At 41.1% G+C, this 16,383-nt stretch overlaps 1 protein-coding gene across 2 annotated transcripts in view; it reads right to left on the reverse strand.

Moving 5' to 3' along the window:
- Nucleotides 1–16,367, reverse strand: part of Utx (Utx histone demethylase) — a 147,580-nt gene extending 131,213 nt beyond the window's left edge. Inside the window, exons 1-5 of one of the 2 annotated variants that reach the window (XM_076806015.1) lie at nt 16,215–16,367; nt 16,072–16,095; nt 15,630–15,985; nt 14,857–15,110; nt 14,666–14,774 (exon numbers count right to left, since the gene is read on the reverse strand). In XM_076806015.1, the coding sequence (XP_076662130.1) occupies nt 14,666–14,774; nt 14,857–15,110; nt 15,630–15,697 (431 nt within the window). In that variant the 5' untranslated portion in view covers nt 15,698–15,985; nt 16,072–16,095; nt 16,215–16,367. Of the gene's footprint in view, nt 1–14,665; nt 14,775–14,856; nt 15,111–15,629 lie in introns of both variants that reach the window. The other variant, XM_076806016.1, reaches the window with a different exon arrangement.
- Nucleotides 16,368–16,383: the final 16 nt, after the last annotated feature.

Raw genomic sequence — 16,383 nt, forward strand, 5'->3', positions numbered from 1 at the left:
ACCTTACAATACACACATTTCTGTTCCCTAGGCAGCTTTCGAAACAGTTCGAAAATTGTTACTTTCAACGCATTCGTTAACAGCTGGATCGACGTCTGGTGCCGCAAGCCTTTTTAACCCATTTGCATCGTAAGGAAGTATGAAAAGAAGCTTTTTTTCTTTATTATATTTTTGTACAGGGTGTATAAAAATTATATGTCACGACCACCATAGCGTGATTCTACACCTCTGGATCGGTGGAAATCTGTGAACAAAATGCACCGCAAGATTCACCCTGACCTTGGAAATCAAGGTCAGAGTGTCGAAAAATTTTCTTTTATTGCATCGTATAGTACTCATCGCTCAAATTTTTCGATACTTTGACCTTAAGTTTCGAGGTCAAAGTGAATTTTGAGGGTGCATTTTTTTCACAGATCTCCACCGATCCGGAGGTGTAGAATACAGCCTGTACAAAAATGACTACAAGTAAAAGAACTTCGTATTTCGGCATTATAAGAAAAAATCAATTGAGCGTATATATACGCTCCGGTGATAGTGAGCAGGAAAATTGAACGTATATATATACACTAGTTATGCAAATAGGTTAATTTGAGTTTTATTTGTACGAATCGCGCAAGAAAAATATCAAATCCTAAAACCACGCGCACAAATTCCACTTCACGGACGTTTCTCGAAATTACTTGATCAGTTTCATAACATTTCTATTCTAAAATCGGACATTTCACATGCAACAACCTGGTAGATCCTTGCACACTGAATACCAGTACGCGAATCACATTATCCTTTCCCTCGCACGCGTTAAAAAACCATAATTTTTTAAACGGTTCAAATTCCTGCTGAATTCAAACCAACACCAAGGTTGGACCGTTGTCTGTGCCTTGGGAAAGAAAAATACTCGCCACGTCATCAATGGTATCAATTGACTATGAACTATACTTCAGATTGACTATGCGGTTCAGCTATTTATCTTGAAGTGGAGATATGTGTGCCACGTTATCAGTGGTGTACATTCACTGCGAGTTCTAAAGTGGAACCAATCTAATTCAAACATCACTATTTTCTCGTATATCTGCCATTATTTGCGATGGCTAGTTGCCATTTATCAGGTAGTTCGTGCACGATAATCTATTATTAACTCTCCCTGACGCGTCAGTACGTTTCACTGACTGCGAGGAATATTTTAAAATTGTATTAGAAAGTCTAAATCTTCAAGAGATTGTTGTAACATCTGTCACATAACATCGACCATGCAGCAGCAGGCTGACAATCGTCAATGAACAGTGAAAACCAAATTTCTGATTGGCCCCTGTTCCTTGCAATTAGAAGAGTCTTCCTCCGCGTAACGTATATAATTATCTTCATCAATCGTCCCCACACAAATTCCTCCATTTCATCAATAATTTCAATAAACCAGTGTATGGACGTTCACAAATTCCTTTAATCTCTCTCTCCTACATTTCTGTATATAATATATCAATTATAATCTAATATCACATTTTTTAAGTGCATAAAATCCGCAGCCTAGTTGCAGCTTGTTCCCAGAATCGGAGATTAATGTCCCGAGCGAGCAGAATAGGATCGTCTTCGCCTGACCATTGATCTTCTCATGGAGGGCAGCGATCTGTCCGCGAGGGTACGCGTGGCGATCGATGGATCGCTCCCTCGGGCTCGAGAGACGGCCGGTTACGGCGTAGTCGTGCGCTCTTTACGACTTCCGCGTGTTTCGCGGACGATGCACACGCGGTGCGCCCGTGCGCTCGGTGCGCGAGGGGTGGAAATTGGTTCACGAAACGGGGCTCACGTGCGCGTGAAAATAGGCGCACGTGTGCGTCGCCGATACGCGCTTGTAAACACACCGGGGACGACACACCGGAGAATGTGCCCGCGCGCGTTACGCAACGCTCTCCGCACTTTCGAATTAGACGCTCGTTAATTATAAACCCAACGTTGCCAGAAACATGAAATTGTTCCGCGAGGTTGTATGGACGGATGAATGTATACCGGCCGAGAGAGCTCGCGCGCGAACACCACGGTGGCCTTGACGAGTTACGCAAGCAAGAACTCATTTTCCCGACGGTATCCTGGAGGAAAAAAGCTATTCACCTGAGTCTATATAAATAAAATACAGTTATGTCTGTGTTCTCGCTCACTCTTGCTCTCTCTCTCTTACCCACTCTTCTCTTTTTTCTTCTCGTCCCCTCTATCGCGTCGTGAGAAAATCACTCGAGCAACACTGTGACGAAACCCGAGGTGTTGCCGAGGTCTCGGCGTCCACGACGCCATAGGACTGTATAGGGTGCCGAGCATAAAATCCGCGATATTATTACTGTCGACTTTATTACGCGACGGTGAATAGCAAAACGAAGAATGATAAACGGCTGCGTAAACGCCAGGATTCGCCCTAGGGCGCTGTAAACCTATGATACGATATGTGTACCGGGAAAAGTAGGCTATCAACGGAAAATGTGCATCGAGCAAATCTTGTTCGTTGATGTTAACTGAAATTTCGAGCAACGACCGAATAAGTTGTATGACGCACTATTATTGCGCAATGCGATCCACCGTTTATGCCTTGCAAAGCACATTTAACATTTTAATTGTGCTGCGCCAAAGGGCAGCTTAGAAATCTTGTTTTACATCAAACAGAAACTATTAGATTACGTTATTGACATAATTGAGATTAAGAAAGCCTTGGACATGGACCGTTTCAAATGTTATGAAAGGATGAAAATTATGACGGACCCTTGCCATTTTTATCCTCAATAATTCTATAAAATAGACGAGAAAGTAAATTGTGTGCCTATTAACATTAGTATTTAGTAGATTCTGTTTAAAATGTTGATTACTCGCTCGTTGTTATCCGGCAATGGGTTAATAGGTTCCATAAAATATTTCCGCGAAATTCAGCTACCTTGTGGACAAGTCTGCAGCATGTTGCGGCCATAAACCTCGATGTACGTAATTATGTACATTTGTTTATGCAAAACACGGGATCATGGTTACCGGAAGTACGCGATGCTGGTAGCGAAACGTGTCGACAAATAACAACGTTGCTCCAATATAACGCACTTCCGTCCTCGAGCCGGCAAAGTACGCATCCACTCGTTATGGTTACACAATCCTCACTGATGCAAGCGAATCAACGAACATGCACGCCGCTCAAAACCAGCATGGATCAATATTATCGGTAAGAATAGCGACTGTGTAACTCGTGTCGATGATTTCACTGTAACCCGTGGCGGGTTGGGGTGGGCTTCCTTTCGAGCCGACTATAAATAACAGCTTTCAACACGTATTTGGACTTTCAGAAACGCGTTCTGCCGTGCGATGCACTTTAATCATTTTCTGAAATGTTATTTTTAGATATATCAGCCACGATTTGCTGCATTTGCAACATTGTTCAACGGCTGTTTAACACTAGAACGACCGGAGCAGTCAAAACGACTGGTTCCTAATTTTGTCTTTTACAATTACTGAAATTGTAAAAATGTTTTCATCGGAAATTTTTTAACGAACCTCTTCATTGAAGCACATATCACAATAAAAGTTGTATGAAGTCCGAATGGGCACAGTCTTGTCACTGTTACAAAGCAATATACGTCAGTCGCATTTATTGCTCGGTCGTTCTAGTGTTAAACAAATTTACACCGTTTAAATTAGGTCATTCTGTTCAGGAGAGTTTGACGTTCCAATTTTCGGTTTTCATCAACACTGATCTCCTCGAAGACCGCATATGAACGAGGAAAAAGGTTTACGTATTCGACAGACACAAACCGATAAAAGGAAGTGTACAATATTAACACGTTACCAATCGAAAACCTATCCACCGGAAACCTATTAATAAGATTTTCAATAAATCCTCTGTACCAAGAGAGGAAGCTTCAGTATCTTAGTTTACATAATAATTCCAAACGAAATTAGATTACTACGCGTGAGTTGTTGGTTCAAGATTCAAGTTCTTATCGCTGTTGAAATCACGGTAATATATTTACAATAAAAAAGAAGTAATATCCAGTCTGCGGTTCCTTATACGGAATAAAATATTCTAGACATAAAATCTGTGAAGACTGCATTTATGCAAAAGTGTACTTCCTGTATTAAGGTTACTCACACTTTATCACTGAACTTCAAGCAATATTAGATTTAATTTCACAATAGGTTGTACCGCATCTCTAGCACACATGCTTAACAAAAATGCACAACAATCTAGCAACGATTCTGAATGAATTTCAGCGTTAGCAACGAGGGAGTGCCGCGTCGGAGATAAATCCATCGAGGACGAGGAAACCGGAAGAAACGTCTGGGATAAACGAGGAAAGGGGGATCAGGGCGAGAGAGAGAGAGTGAGAGAGAGAGAGAGAGAGAGAGAGGGAGAGAGAGAGAGAGAGAGAGAGAGAGAGAGAGAGAGAGAGAGAGAGAGAGAGAGAGAGAGAGAGAAAGGGAGCAGGAAGGATCCGCCAGCAGTGGGCGGGTTCCTGAAGGACCCGAGGCCCGGATAGAGGGTTAGGTTTGGCGGGGCTGGTTAACTGTCCGGTCGGATAACCGCGCGGTGCTCTGTTGGTTAGCCTGGCTGGCTCCGGTTGGTAGTTCGCTGGCAGAGTTTGTTGACTCTCGGTTTCAGCACGCCGGCTGACCATGACCTCGCCGAACGATCCGCGAAGTAATACCGAGAGACGACTCCCTGCCGGTCTCGCTGTCGACGTTGTTGTCCTCGTTGTCCCGCCGCGGCTCCTACGGTAACACGCTCGCTTGCATACACCAGTGCACCGGGAGTGCACTGCGCGCCGATCGTTGCACAATCCACCTGACGCGTTCGCAGGGCCGGCCCTCTTGCCGGGTGCAGCGACACGAGCCGCCTTCGGGGTCGGAATCTCGAGAGGGACGCCTGAGAACACGGGACTAACCGGCATCCGGTGCTAGCCTGTAACCCTTCCACGGCTTAGCCGGCGGACTCTCTGCCAGCCGCCTAACCACTCTGCCTGGATATGTCGCTGCCAAGTGTCCGACGTTGTTTCGTATCTGAAGTCAGACACGGCTTCCTGTTTTCTGCTCGGTTCGAGCATCCCAACATCTTCAAGAAACCTAATTTCGCTCTTGATTTGGTAACTGTCCACAAGATCTCTACCGTAACTGTCAACATTTTATCCCCATCCCTGGGGGATCCCTCCTTGGAACCAGTCAAGCGGTAAACACGCTCGACGACCGTGCCAACAGAAAGGGTCAAGTCAGCGTCGCCATCAGGGGAAATTGAGGGGAATACAGTTATCCCCTCTCTGTTATTATTGGATTAGTCACATGACATTGTGACAAATGTACGACAGAGACGGAACGTCGTAGTCGTCTTGTTATTTTTCTTTATTAAAATGTCACCAAACACGATATAGTTACGATCATAATGACTTGTGTAACAAGCGGAGTTAAGAATTCCTGTACTCTAAGTCTGTCAGACGATTGAATTGTGATCGTAATTTTGTCGCGCTTGGTGTAATTTTAATTAGAAGAATGAGTAAATGGTAAATGTTTCTGCGACTCGTACAGTGACCTATCAATGAAGGTCACTTAAGGTCACTGAAGGCCAACAGTAGAGGAAGCTACTTTACTTGACATGAGCGATCACCAATTCCGTATGCATAGTCGCCATAGAGTAGAGATGTCGTTAAACGTAGGGATACACTGATACCACGCCACGGGAAATCATGTGCTGTCACGTTGTATACAGAGGAAATGATAATACATATATATATATGGCTCACACTGCATTCACGTCACGTGAAAACAATTTCAACAGTTTCATGTCGCAACGTGGGGTTGAAACGGGCAGCACGTTTTTCTCTGGGGTATCGAGCGGTTCATTGATGGTTTAATTCGGTTCAAGGGCATATTTGACCCCCTTCCTGGATCCGCCGATTGATGAGCGGACCGGTGCAGCGCCCTGGGGAGATTTCGAGCGGAAGGGGCTGGTGGGTGGTGCGTGCAACGAGGGGCGAATTTCACGGGAAGGGAGCGAAGGGTCAATCATCGTCACCGGGCTTGCGTGGAAAAAATATTAATCTCAGGAAGCGTATGTGGGCCAGGGAATATCGATCGTGCGATCTGGGTCAGAGCTTGCATGCAGCTTGCTCGCACGTACGCGCGGATCGGAGAAGATCGGAGCAAAACGGAGGAAAGCGGAGCCGAGCCGAGCCGAGCCGAGAGGGAGAGAGCGGCAGGGTGTAACCCGTGCGAGTGCAACTACTATCGTTCGAGCGACAACGTACACGTGCGCCCGGGGCTCGTGAAACGTCTCACGTGTGCAAGGTGCCTACCCGAAGAGCGTTACAGCCGGCCCCCGATAAGGGCGAATAAATGCGAACCGCCGACTGCTAAGGGACCACTTCCTTGGTTTAATTCCCCGGCCTTCGAATACACGGCTTCCAGCAGGGAGATAAGTATTCTAATTAATTGCCCCGTGTCGTCTCTGAATTTTACGCGCGTGCATTCCCTCCCCGTCATTTTTTAACCGAGCCCGGACGTTCCCCGAGGCGACGAATGCACCACTCTGAGTCTACAGGGTGGCCAGACCGATTCCGTGGTCCGAAGTTATGATTCCAAACACAACGCATCCACGATGTTAAGCAGCACACAATCGTTATTTGTCTTTGCACTTTGTGGTACAGTTGAAACGTCCTGTACACTTTGAAGGTAATTTATACAGAGGTCCATATTAGCAAGCACATATTAGCTTTTCAGGAAAGAATATTTCAAAATGGATTACACACAAGATCGGATCGTTAGGTGCCATACACGTTCAAGTACTACCGTCTACTTCCTACAATTTGCGGTTAGCTTTTAAAAAAGATCAAAAAGTCTAAATCGCCAGAGAATTATGATAACATCTGTAAGATCATGCTGCTGGTTGGTCGTACAAAAAGATCCCCGTAATGATACATCGGAGCTCCTCGTGACCTCAGCAGAATTTTCTGTATAAAGAAATAAATTCTGCAACAAATCTTGATCTAGGTAAGCATAGCAAAGAAACGCGGGCTGCATTACGAATAGTAGAAAGCTCAACTCTGCGCGAAACAGAGGAAACTCCGGTACAACAAGAACAACTATTCGCAAGCAAATATATTAGGTCAGTGCAAAAGTTCGTTCCCGATTCCATGTTGTATTTTTATGCGAAATCGAACACGAACTTTTGCACTGACCTAATAATTTGTATCGACTTTAAGAATTGCTTTCGGATATCATCGGCGTACTGTCTGAAATTGTATTTCCATTTTATCTGACTAGATTTTAGACACCAGATTAAGCAAAATAAAAACCGATTAATAAATATAGATAATTTTAATAGATTAATGCCGAAGAAAGTTGGATTAATGATTCGGTGATTCAGGACTGTGTCGAGGTAGTCGGCAGAAAGAATTGGACCGTTTATTTTGAAAGTGGTGTAAGTCCATTTTAAAAAAAAAATTAGATATCACATAATTTATGCTTAATTTAGTGTCAACTTTTTATTTATAACTAGTTACTATTTAATTTCTTAAAAAATGCCCATGCTTTGTCCAATTTAAAATTGGCCGGTAAAAGAAATTGCGTAACCATCGATTATGAAAGTGGTGTAAGTCCAATTTCCATAAACAGGTGGCTCAGCAGTCGATGCAGATTTTGGTATCATAGAAATGGCATTACGAAAAAAGAATTTCCTGTACACACCACAGGATTATTATGATGTCATAAAACATTGTAGACAACACAATAAATTCATTTTACATGAAATGAAACGAGAGAATTTCGTTTCAACAAAAAATCTTCAAAATCAAAAAACAGATAAGAAGAAACACTAATGGAGAAAAGGTAAAATGGTTGCAAATATGTTGGATGAGGTTTCTCAAAATTGCACCATATACTATTTTATATAAAACATCGATGGAGGACAAAGAATTTCAGACTTTAAATTTATTACCTACACGTCCGGGAAGACCGCCAAAATTTGTTTTGCCAGGCCTATTACTTACGAAAAATATAAGGATATGGAGCAGTTATTGCCCTATATACCTCCTGTGTGTCACGAATATTTCAAAACACTGCCACATGAAGAGCATAAGTAAATGCTACCAATATCTTATGTTAATTTTAACAATACAATTAACGTTTAAAATTAAATATACTACTTCTATTTCATATCTTGTTACTATTTGTAAACAAAATTGGATTAATATGAGATATATTTCAAGTGATACTTGATATTTCAAAATTGAAATTAAACGATTTTTACAATTGACTAATTTTGAAAGTGGTGTGAGTCCATTTGCAGCCCGTAAAAATACATTATTTTAGTTAAATTCGCTTAAAACAAATTTATATAATCAAATTACATACTGATAAATCAGTAGAAAGATTGCCAGACTTGATATAATTAACCTAAATTTTTTAATTGACAGATATGCTAACATTTAATTTTCTCGAAACAAGAGAAAATGGATTTACACCACTTTCAAAATAAACGGTCCAATTGTTTCGAGGGACGCGTTTAGGCAGCCGCGCCGAGCGGACGCTCGTCGAAGCAGCAGCCGGGACATTTGTCCGCCATGGAAGAGTGCCGTTGAGTCACGTGCAACGCATAGAGATGCGTTGCAGACGATCGATTTTACTGCTTCTCCTTCTACGCACGTGTTCAGCCACGTATAGTCACGCATCGGAGCGGGAATCGTAACAATTCTTCCCTCGTAGACGCGTCGCACAAAAATCAAACAAAGTATTACCGTTTACTTCGTTCCTAACCACGTGGGAAACGAATATTCTCCAAACCGCCGGTATTAATATTGATCAATAATGAATCATTTATAAACTCCGAACAAAAACCACGTATAATTTTCAACGTCTTTTCTAAATTCCAACGAGCACGAAATAAAAGTTCACATGAATCACTGAATCCATTACAGCGACGCCATACATGCTTCGACTAAACTTTTTGCACAAAGTTTTTTCATTACTTTCTTTAGAGGGCCTATATATTTTTGTTATTGCCGTACAGTGATTGAAGTCAAGGTAATCCAAGGACTGACGATATTATGACCTTATTACATACGTAACAAGTAAATCGAGGAACAGAGCGTGACAACTAAACTATTAATGAGTACAAGATCTTGCTTTTTGTTGTATATTTTTATATAAAAGTATCAGTGGAATTTTTTTGTCATTATCCTCCAATTCTCTTACACAATCAATGCTTGTTGTGGCAATAGCCATCATATTCGTAATATTGTATTAAATATAAACGCACGTATTACATTTACACACGTATTATATTTAATAAATATTTTCAAGGTTAGTTATCATCCAAATATCATATGCGTCACAATTTGAATCTACAAAATATTAGGTCAGTGCAGAAGTTCGTGCCCGACTCCTTGTTGCATTTTAATAGGAAATCGGACTTGAACTTTCGCGCTGACCTAATGCGCTAAACTAATTTGATTTTCTCTACGCAAATACAAAATCGTAGACGTTATATTTGGTTGTCCGGAAAACGCGTGCCGATTTTTAAGGGAAACTTAAACGCAGTACATTTAAACTTCGATATACATTTATTGAATTATTACAAGTGCCATTTTGTTCCATAATCATTCTCCATCTTTCACGCAACTTACGTTTTTCGGTGAAAAACTTTTAAATATGATTATTTCTGTCGACCAGAGAGTTAAAGTTTTTGTCATTGTGGGAATTTTGTATTGACCTAAAGAGATAAAAATCTGAGGGTGTAATGTCTGGTTAATAGGCTCCAACAGCTTTTGGAAGAAAAAGCACCAAATGCCTATAATTCACTATGTTTCCTTCCATATTTAACACTAGGTTCACGGAGCACTAAAAGTGACTATTCTGCATTACTTTCTAAAAATAACAAGAACGTGCTACCCACATTTTTAGCAATCTTTTCAAAGTAATATATACCCAAAGAAATAAATTTGCTAAATAATTTCTCATCTATGCATCCTTACAATCTTAATATTTTTAAAATAAAACTATTAAAACCCGCCATTTTGACGGGTCCCGTAAACCTAGTGTTAGGAGCGCATAAAACTAACAAAAATTAATCTATCCTAAACAAACTTTTTTCTAAAAATGCCTGAAAGATCACCATTTCAGACTATGCACGCATACCATTTGTGTTCAATCATTCTGACATATTCAGACCTATCCTAATGCCACCCACAGAAAAGCGGCACGAACTTTCCGGACAACCCAATACATCTCTACGACGCTAGTAACGAATAAACAAGCGAGTTTCGCAACAAAGTCGGAAGTGGTAAAATCTCGACGGGGAAAACCGCGCGAACGTCAGCAACGGTTCGTAAACGCGCGAGATCGGCGATCGGTCATTTGTTTCCCGCCAAGAAAATGTATTGGTACACGGTCGCTTAGCTGGCCGGTACATATCGAAATACTAAAAGGATCGATATCGCAAAACAGCGGCGCGTACAGAGTGCCGGGCGACTGCATAATATGTACCGCGACCGCTATAAATATTGCAGGCACCGATACAATAGACAATGCACGCCGCGCGCACGTTCGAGAGATTATAAACTGACGAGTCACGCGCGTCACGTGAATCACCCTTGGGTAGATTTCGTCTCCATAGGACGGGTCCGTGGCCCATGGGGGTGAAAAGTTGGCGAAAAAAAGAGAAAGGTTCGCTGACCGAAGGAAGGGGTTGCCGCGGCGACCCTTCCCGAGGACAAGCGACGAGGGACTCGAAAACACACACAATATCAATCGGCCACCTCCGCCAACAGCTTTGCTGTTCTACGACGCGAAACTCATTTTCGCGTTAACAGTTCCGCGAATTGAAACTTAATCCTTTGCGCTTCGAACGCCCTCGCTTGCTAAACGGCCGCAGTGGCTCTCAACGTCTCGTTATCAAAGGGCCGTTTCATTTAAAAGTTCGAGTGCAATTAATCTTAATTTCTAATGAACAGTCGTCAGTGCTTAGGAAGCGTACTAGATTGTTTGAATCTTATTCTCCCCTCTCTGACATCTCTCGCTCCGAAATGTTGCCCCTGAGGGCAATCCAGAACGCGTCGAGAGCAAAGGGCGTTTGTTCCCAACTTGAAAACTGTAATTTTTTATGAAAACTAGTTAGATTTGTAAGATCGTATTAAATCGTTTAAATTACTTGTTTTAATATAGCTTGCTCCGAATTTTTGCCCCCGGGGGCAACCCAGAGCGCGCCAGGAGCAAAGAGGTTGTTGCTAACCTCGAAACTGAATAAATTATGGTATTACGCATTCGAATTGTGCAGCACTGTTATAGATTAAGTGTGCACGACGCATTAATATTCTAGAATATTTGATTTTGTTACCACGCCGGACGAGTAAACAAAGAAATACAACTTGACAGCGCTGGAACGATAATGTTCATTTCACTGTCGATACGTCGGAGTGTGGCATGCGCTGATCCATTTTCTCTTTCGAGTTAATGGTATCAACGGACCGTAGCTCCATCTTCGTAATTATCGCATTCGCGGAGCATTCGCCGTACGCTACAATGGAATAACCTATCACGCGAATGCAATTAATGTGCCCAATTTCAATCGGGCTTCCAGCCACGGAGCCTCGAAAAATGGGAAAACTTTCACGAGGGCTCGGCTTAAATAGGAACAATTTCTGCCGACTGCATAAATCAGGTATTCTTTAAGCATTGCAAATTTCTGATGCTCGAAAAACATTTCCCTATTTTTTGCTCGTAGACCTTCACACGAGACGATAAACGCCTAATGAAATAATTGTTCGACCATGCGACACTCGACGGCAGCTGAAAATTTAGAAAAGGTAAATAAGAATGAAAACTAACGATTATGCGAATTATAGTAATCCTATTTTCGCAAGCACTCGAACTCGAGAGATGATCGACGACACGGTAGCAAGCCAGTGTACGCGTAATCCTGTCTTTTCTCTCGAGTAGCCCATATCGAATAATTGCTGTTACGTACTTCCTAGTAAGCACACCTGCACGGACGCTTTGAAACCTAATATATCGAAGGAAACCGCCGCTTGCATCCGCAACGAGAAGATCTTCCATTCAATATCATTCGTCCAATAAATCTGTGGTTTGTTCGCTAAAATAAAGGCGAAAGACATTCGAAGACGCAACGACAATTGTACAACGCTTTTATAGCCTTTAAATTACTGTTGCTAATTTAGCGTCTCGAAGTTACCAAGATTACCTACACGTACGAAACATAAAACACTTAGGGCAGCCTTGGATATACGTGACTTGGATTGCGTGGCTTCGAAGCTTTAGACAGTATTATTCGGCCGTGAAACATTGCGCTATCTTTCTTAGCGTAAAAATTAATTATCCAACACAAGTATTCTAAAGTTAAATGTCAGTTGACTTATATCTAGACTGCGGATCTTTAAAATTTTCCTTGAACAATTTTAATAGGTTGAAAATAATATATTGGCCTTCTCAAATTTGTTTAACCGTTAACGCTCCAAGTGTGCCTCTCAGGCACCACCGATGTGCGACCGATTAATATAAAGAATAAAGATTGTTTTGAATGACTTTAATATTATTATTTACACGTCATTGTAGCATTTAAAATCCGCCACTTAAAAACTTGCAAGCCGAAGTATGATGAGAATAAGTTGGAGTTGACGGTGTATTCACAATTAAAAGTCGGAGCGTCAAGGGTTAATCCTTCTACTCTCCTAAATTTCGCCAACTTTTTGCTAATTTAGTGCTAATTTAGTTCGACAATATCCTGCGACTTACAGTAGGGGAAGCAATACAGTTGAAGCAATTTTTGATATGGGGAAATAGCGCGGGAGAACAGTAATTAACGAAATTGATAACGTTTATTCGGTATCTTGCTCGAGTGGAATGTCAAAGGACCGAAAAGGAGTATTTCCTGCGAGATTCGTTCCATGGGAATCTTGCTCCATCCAAGTTAAGGAGGGTTGAACAGGAAATCGATATTCCCACTCCTGACCGTCTACAATGCCGATTGCCTGACAGGAAACGTCAAGTCAACAGTAACAACGTCGGTAATGTGCTTGCATCGAATCGCATTGTAGTAGAGGTAAAGGTAACTGATAATGCAACCAAAAATCTCGTCCCTTAAACAAAAGTGATATCCGATCCGATGAAACCGAGTCATTGTTGCAAAGCAACAACAACGATATTCTACCAGAGTGAACGATATTCTGAGAAAGTGTTTATATTTTACGAAAATAGATGTCCTAAAAGTCAATCATTTTATTAACATAATTCGAGGATAATTTCCATTCGAGAATTAGAATAGACACGAAATGGAAGAAACGAGATTCATTTCCAATTCGAATCAGCTTCTGTCCGGAATTCAATTAATCTATTTTACGAGGCACGTCTCCGTGACACGAAGATATTGTTAGAATATGAGTACCGAACGTTTGACCTGGTCACTGACACGACGCTAATCCAGAATGACAAACCTAACCGCATTATGTGATATTCGACGGAGCCGTGATATTCCCGGCTATTTCGAAGCAGCTAATAAAGAATTAACGGAGAACTGTACGATTTTCGAATTTCACCATCTCGCCGTGTGTCATATTATTCGCGTAGGATCGCGCATAACGGGATTCAAGCCCATCTGTACATCACTGACGTCGATTAAGGTTAAATTAGATTTCCTGAACAGCTTTATTAAGGCAGTCAGACGCGTTATGATCGATATTCGTCACAGAGATGACTTTAACGACGTGCAATTGCGAAAATACCCTCGAAGTAGCTTCTCATGCCCCGTAATATCAATCTTAAAATTATGTGGTCTCCATTTGTAATTTTAAACAGACTCGATTCTGACGTATTGACAAGAAAGTTTCTGCAAGACTGGGGTCTGTAAAAATTACGGTTATTCTGATTTCACGAGCTGGCGCGTACGCACAGTATATTGCATTCCCGTAATTGTAACGTTTCTGTGGGAAATCTAAATTACCATTTCGGTCGTTGAAACAGATGCGTATTTGGCCTATTATCCCCCCTCCCTTTGCATCTTTCCTAGTCGCCATATCTCCGTGGCAGCTCGGCACGTAGGCACCTTTCGTGGGTCAATGTGGAAATCAAAGCCATCCCTGATCCAGCTTGGGTACTAACCGTTAGCTCGGTCGAACAACGTCCTAATCGATGTACTACTTTACCGAGATTCAACGCTCTACTTTACCGGCGGCAAAGGGTAAAATTACCTACAGAATTTTGCGCGAAATTAAAAAAATAGAGAATACAGGATCAGAACGATGAACCCTGTGTGTACACCGTCCAAGGAGCCGACGCCCCCTTTTCAAGGCGAACAACTCTCATGAGAGATTACAACATTTTTCTTTAGAGACATCTCTGCCTCACCTACTTTTATTTTATTTTTCCAAGGTGAAACTAGCTTCGGTCTATCCGATTGATATTTTACGTGTTTGTTTAAATAGCAAACGGATAGAATATTGGTAAAGGATTAACTAACTTTCAACTAAGAATATTTGAAATAGTCTGATCAAATTCTAAATGTGATATCGTAAAGATTTTTGCACGTTGCTGCTATTTTCTTTGATTTCCAGAAATGTAATAATAAAGAAACTTAAAACTACAATATTACAGAAAGAAAAGATCATGCATGTGGTATAGGGGGAAATACATTTTTATAGTCACTCACCATTGAAAAGCATTGAAATGGTAGTAGACAAGCCCTTGTCCATATAAAAATGAGGCATCTTTCCAATAATCCCCTTTGAGGGAATAAAATTTTTGATATGCTGACATGGCTGAAGAGACAAAAGTAGAATATGTCGAAATCAACGTTGTAGCCAAAATAATATCAAATGTTTTGTACAAACGATTAATTACCTTTACTATAATCTTCTAAAAGTAAATGGAAATGTCCTAGTTTGCAGTATGTTTTAGGATCTATACTGATCCCTTTATCCTCTTCGTCTTCTTTTAGCTCATCGGGATTCATTTTCGTACTATCCGCTTTTCTCCGTTGCTTTTCAGCTTGCGCTTGAACCAACATCCTCTCTAGATATTTGATTGCACGGACAACTAAAGCTTTCTTCTTTGTTTGTTCCGGTGAATTCAGTTTCAAGAATCCAAACTGCCGACTGTGCTCCGACCAAACAAAAAGAACACACACGTACATTAGTCAATGCATTTTTTCGACTAGACTAAAGTACTGCTCATATAAAGGAACTATTGTTTCGTTTACTTTTACTATAATCGTAACATATTTTAAGTGACACATTTTAGATTGTGTATCTGCAAACTAGGAAACAACGAAATACATTCTGTATTTGACACGTAAATATTTTTATTTTTCTGTTTGGCGAAAGAAATTTTCATCTAAACGCTGGCATTCTCGAAGGAGGAGCGACTTTTCAACGAATAAAATCATAAAAATACAACTATAAAACAACCGAATGTAGTACAATCGGACGCGTGGAAAGGATGTCAGTAGGTTGCACGCACGTCTAAATAAACTGATCGAATTGCGCGCCTATTCTGTCAAATAGCTTTTTAGGTTATACGCCGTGTAGTACATGATAAAAACACGACGGACAAATGAAAGATTCTAGAACCAGCGCATGTATTTTGATTGAGAGCTTTGTTTACGTCAAGATCACCTGTCTAATTCAGATAGTATCTGTAATTCTTGAGGAGTCAGGTTGATATCGTCAGTCTCCTGGGCCATTTTCGCACACGGTAAACAGATTCATTAGAAACAGGAGGGACACATGTTTGCACACAGAACAGGCCGCTTTGCACGAAAATCCGATTGATTTCTTCAGTCCGCGCCCTAAACAACTCGTCACCTCATTAGGACGATAAGTTTTTAAAAGCGGCGATCAGGTTAAACCAGGATGGCGAATCACGCGACGGAAGCCCATTACAACCGCTTACATCGACTTGTAATTCCGGCACCGTAGAACAAGTCTTCCTGCCACGTCCCAAAATGGCGCGAGAAGTTCAATTTATTACACTGAATTGAAACATTTAAATACGGAGATGAGTGTTGTTATAGGAAATATGAAGAATTGCGAGAAATATACCGAGTACAACACTCACCTCCATTTTAATACCTATCGAAGCCTATTAATAATGAATACAATTAATTTTCGATTTTAAAAAGACTATTCGACAAGGTGCGCGGACATCATGTAAATTTTCATTCGAAATATGTACGGCCATTATCAATATTTAATACTTACAAGAAATATTGTTTGTAATACTTCTATCTTTATTTGTTTCTTCATAATAAAATATATAATCAACAACTATGAATAAATGCCACATTACTCCAAACAATTGAATGAAGTGAATTTTGTAAGAAATTGTTTGTTTACTAGTATCATTAGCAATGCGTACAGTGTATAGCGA

This window comes from Halictus rubicundus, chromosome 2 (assembly GCF_050948215.1).
Source record: "Halictus rubicundus isolate RS-2024b chromosome 2, iyHalRubi1_principal, whole genome shotgun sequence".
Classification (NCBI taxonomy): domain Eukaryota; kingdom Metazoa; phylum Arthropoda; class Insecta; order Hymenoptera; family Halictidae; genus Halictus; species Halictus rubicundus.